Here is a 3,344-nt window from a genome sequence, read left to right as displayed (position 1 = left end):
CCGTTTATATGCGCTTATAAGCGGCTTATCGGTGGAAATAAGCGAGAATCCCACCAAACGCTTTGCTTATTTCCACCGATTCTCGCTTATGTGGTAAGCCGCTTCAACGATTTGAACTACGAGAAGCGAAAAGCGAGAATCGAGAAAATTTTCACTTAAATTATAATTCAAGCGTTGGCTAGAAAAAGTGTATACAAACAGGACCAAGCACACACGCGCACAGCAGCTGCCACGCCCGCAGCTCCAGACAGCCTTCAGCACGGCCCCGAGCACCGCCGGCAGCCAACGACGACGCGCGCCGCGGGAGGTGGCCGCGCAAGAGCTCTAGCGATGGCCGAGCCCGAGATGGCCGCCGCGAGGGAGGAGGCCGCGGCGCCGCTGCTGCTTCCGCCGTCGCCGCTGCAGGCGGGAGGAAGTGACGATGATGAGAAGGAAGAGTCGTGTGGGAGGCAGTGGGCGCGCGAGGCCGGGCGGTTGGGCTACCTGGCGCTGCCCATGGTGGTGGTGAGCCTGTCGCAGTACGCCGTGCAGGTGTCCTCCAACATGATGGTCGGGCACCTCCCCGGCGTGCTCCCGCTCTCCTCCGCCGCCATCGCCACCTCCCTCGCCAACGTCTCCGGATTCAGCCTCCTGGTGCGTGCATGCATGGCTTTTCCCCACTTTTAGCTTTCTTCCTTTTTTTTTTTCCATCCATCCATTTTTGGTGTTCGTTTCCCTTTGCCCCTTTTGCGTTGCATTCTAGTAGTCTCGAAAGGCCATATATGACACACGTAGTGCTCAATTGCGCGCCTCTTCACCTGTGACACAGATAGTGATCAATTCACCTGCGATTTTTTTTTTGCTCCCTAGGGAGATCATCTAAATCACTAGCTATTGAATTTGTGGAACAGTACGGGATGGCAAGTGCGCTGGAGACTCTATGTGGGCAAGCCTATGGTGCGAAGCAGTACCGTAAAGTAGGTGCAGATACCTACAGAGCAGTAGTCACCCTCCTGTTCGTATGCATCCCGCTCTCGCTTCTCTGGGTGTTCATGGACAAGATCCTAGTCCTCATAGGCCAGGATCCCATGATCTCCCACGGAGCCGGGAGGTACCTGATCTGGCTGATCCCGGGGCTCTTCGCGAGCGCGGTGATCCAGCCGGTCACCAAGTTCCTGCAGTCCCAGAGCCTGATATACCCCCTGCTGCTGTCATCCGTCGCGACGATGGCGATCCACGTCCCTCTCTGCTACGTGATGGTGTTCAAGACCGGATTGGGGTACACCGGTGCCGCTCTGGCGGTGAGCATTTCGTTCTGGCTGAACGTGGCCATGCTCGTTGGGTACGTCATGTTCTCGAGTTCTTGCAAGGAGACGCGCACGCCTCCCACGATCGAGGCCTTCAAGGGAGTGGACGTGTTCCTGCGTCTAGCTCTGCCCACTGCACTTATGATCTGGTAATACTAGCTGGATCTGACGAGGTTCTCTACCTATGTTGAATTTCCCTTTAGCCTGTGACTGATGGATATTTGTTTTTGGTAGTCTTGAATGGTGGTCATTTGAGCTTCTTATTCTGGCGTCAGGGCTTTTGCCCAACCCACAGCTTCAAACATCAGTGCTTTCAATCTGGTATAAAATGAATCCCCGAGACCAAAGTGTATTTATGAAAACATGGTTCTGCTTCTGCAGCAATGTTTACCTAACGTTGCTCAATTAAATCCTTTTTCTTTAACAGTCTGACGAGTGTAACAGTATTCAGCACCCTACCTTTTGGAGTTGGAGCTGCTGAAAGGTATGATTTTGAACAAACTTATCTTGATGTATATTTTTCGATGGATTTTCTTGATGTGTATATATAAACATATAGCACGCGAATTGCGAACGAGCTGGGCGCTGAAAACCCTGGAGGAGCTCGGAAAGCTGTCCGCGTCGCGATGACCATAACGGTGACGGGCGCGGTGATCGTGGGCGGAGCTCTTCTGGTGGGACGACGCCTCTTGGGACGCGCGTACAGCAACGAGGAGGAGGTCATCTCGTTCGTCTCGGACATGGTTCCTCTGGTCTGCATCACCGTGGCCACTGACGCTCTACAGCAGGGAGTTCTCGCAGGTGCATTCCTTTCTCATGTACTTTTAAGTCTGAGATGCCGTTGCAACCATCGAGAGCACTTAGTTTGGTTTGCTTGGTTACTAGTCGTGAATACTAACAACTGTTCTGTTGTTTTCACCAGGCGTTGCCCGAGGGTGCGGGTGGCAGCACCTGGGCGCGTACGTCAACCTCGGCTCGTTCTACCTGCTGGGGATCCCGGTGGCGATCCTCCTCGGCTTCGTGCTGCGCATGGGAGCCAGAGGGCTCTGGCTGGGCATCGTCTGCGGGTCTCTAATGCAGATCGCGCTCATGGGCGCCATCACCTTCTTCATCGACTGGCCCAAGATGGTATGTGCTGTGTTCTTCATCCAAGAAGCACACCACTTGCAAATTAATTACACTACAACTGATGCAGCAAAATGAGCAGGGGAACCTGTATTATGTGAAGATTTTATGCGTGTACTGTTGTTATCTGTTATCTCTCTCTTTCTCATGGGGCAATGCGCTTGCAGGCTGAGGACGCTAGGGAGAGGGTGTTCAACGAGAAGCAGGCGGAGCATGGGTCGATGCTGTAGCTCTGCTCCGATTATGCAGGTCGTCAGGCATTTGTTATGTCTTAGCACGATCTTTGCTGAGTTCATGCCTCGTTTTTCTACGATCCGTACGTGTCCTAAAGCAAAACAAAAAAAAAGATCCTCGCTTTGGTTTGAGCCCGGGCCCGTTTGACAGAGTTTCTGATTCACGTGACTCCCTGACAAAGGATTATTGGAGAGAAGCGATTATATGTCTGAAAGTGATTTTGTTTTAATTCTCTAGGTTATATTTGAAGTATGAAGTGATTTTGAGCGGGAAGTAAATAAGAAGAAACTACTTTTTTTCAACTTCCCACGTCATAGTTTATTTCACTTCATGGAATAAGCGTAGAATCACTCTATAAAAAATTTATTTGGCAGAGTTGCTTGTGGATTCAACCTCTAGAAGCTGTGCCTTGAAGCTCCGCCAAACATGACATCTTCCCACGATCGGCACCATTTAGATTTAACACAGACACGGTATTTCTAGCTCGATAGGCCCATTTATTTTAGCTAGTGCAGTACATCAATTATTGGCATGTTAAAGGTAGTAATTATTTAATCCATAATTGATCAGCTTTTAGTCTTAGCTTCTTGATCGTTTTCCTTTCAGCCCATGTTAGTTCGTGACTTGGTTTTTGAGATGCAAAATTGAGGTTGAGATAGTTGCAAAGTAGAAATAGCTTATTTCTTGCAGGTTCATTTC

The 3,344-nt window shown here is 50.4% G+C and overlaps 1 protein-coding gene across 1 annotated transcript; it reads left to right on the top strand.

The window, feature by feature from the left end:
• The first annotated feature begins 220 nt into the window (after window positions 1-220).
• Window positions 221-3,034, top strand: LOC101762203 (protein DETOXIFICATION 12). Its single transcript, XM_004972042.3, has 7 exons — window positions 221-633; window positions 891-1,435; window positions 1,521-1,607; window positions 1,714-1,770; window positions 1,846-2,087; window positions 2,209-2,414; window positions 2,579-3,034. Exons 1-7 carry the CDS (start codon window positions 331-333, stop codon window positions 2,639-2,641), a joined length of 1,503 nt encoding a protein of 500 aa, XP_004972099.3. The 5' UTR covers window positions 221-330; the 3' UTR covers window positions 2,642-3,034.
• The last annotated feature ends 310 nt before the right edge of the window (window positions 3,035-3,344 follow it).

The sequence above is a fragment of the Setaria italica genome, chromosome V (assembly GCF_000263155.2).
Source record: "Setaria italica strain Yugu1 chromosome V, Setaria_italica_v2.0, whole genome shotgun sequence".
NCBI lineage: Eukaryota > Viridiplantae > Streptophyta > Magnoliopsida > Poales > Poaceae > Setaria > Setaria italica.
This window is presented reverse-complemented; position numbering and strand designations above follow the sequence as displayed.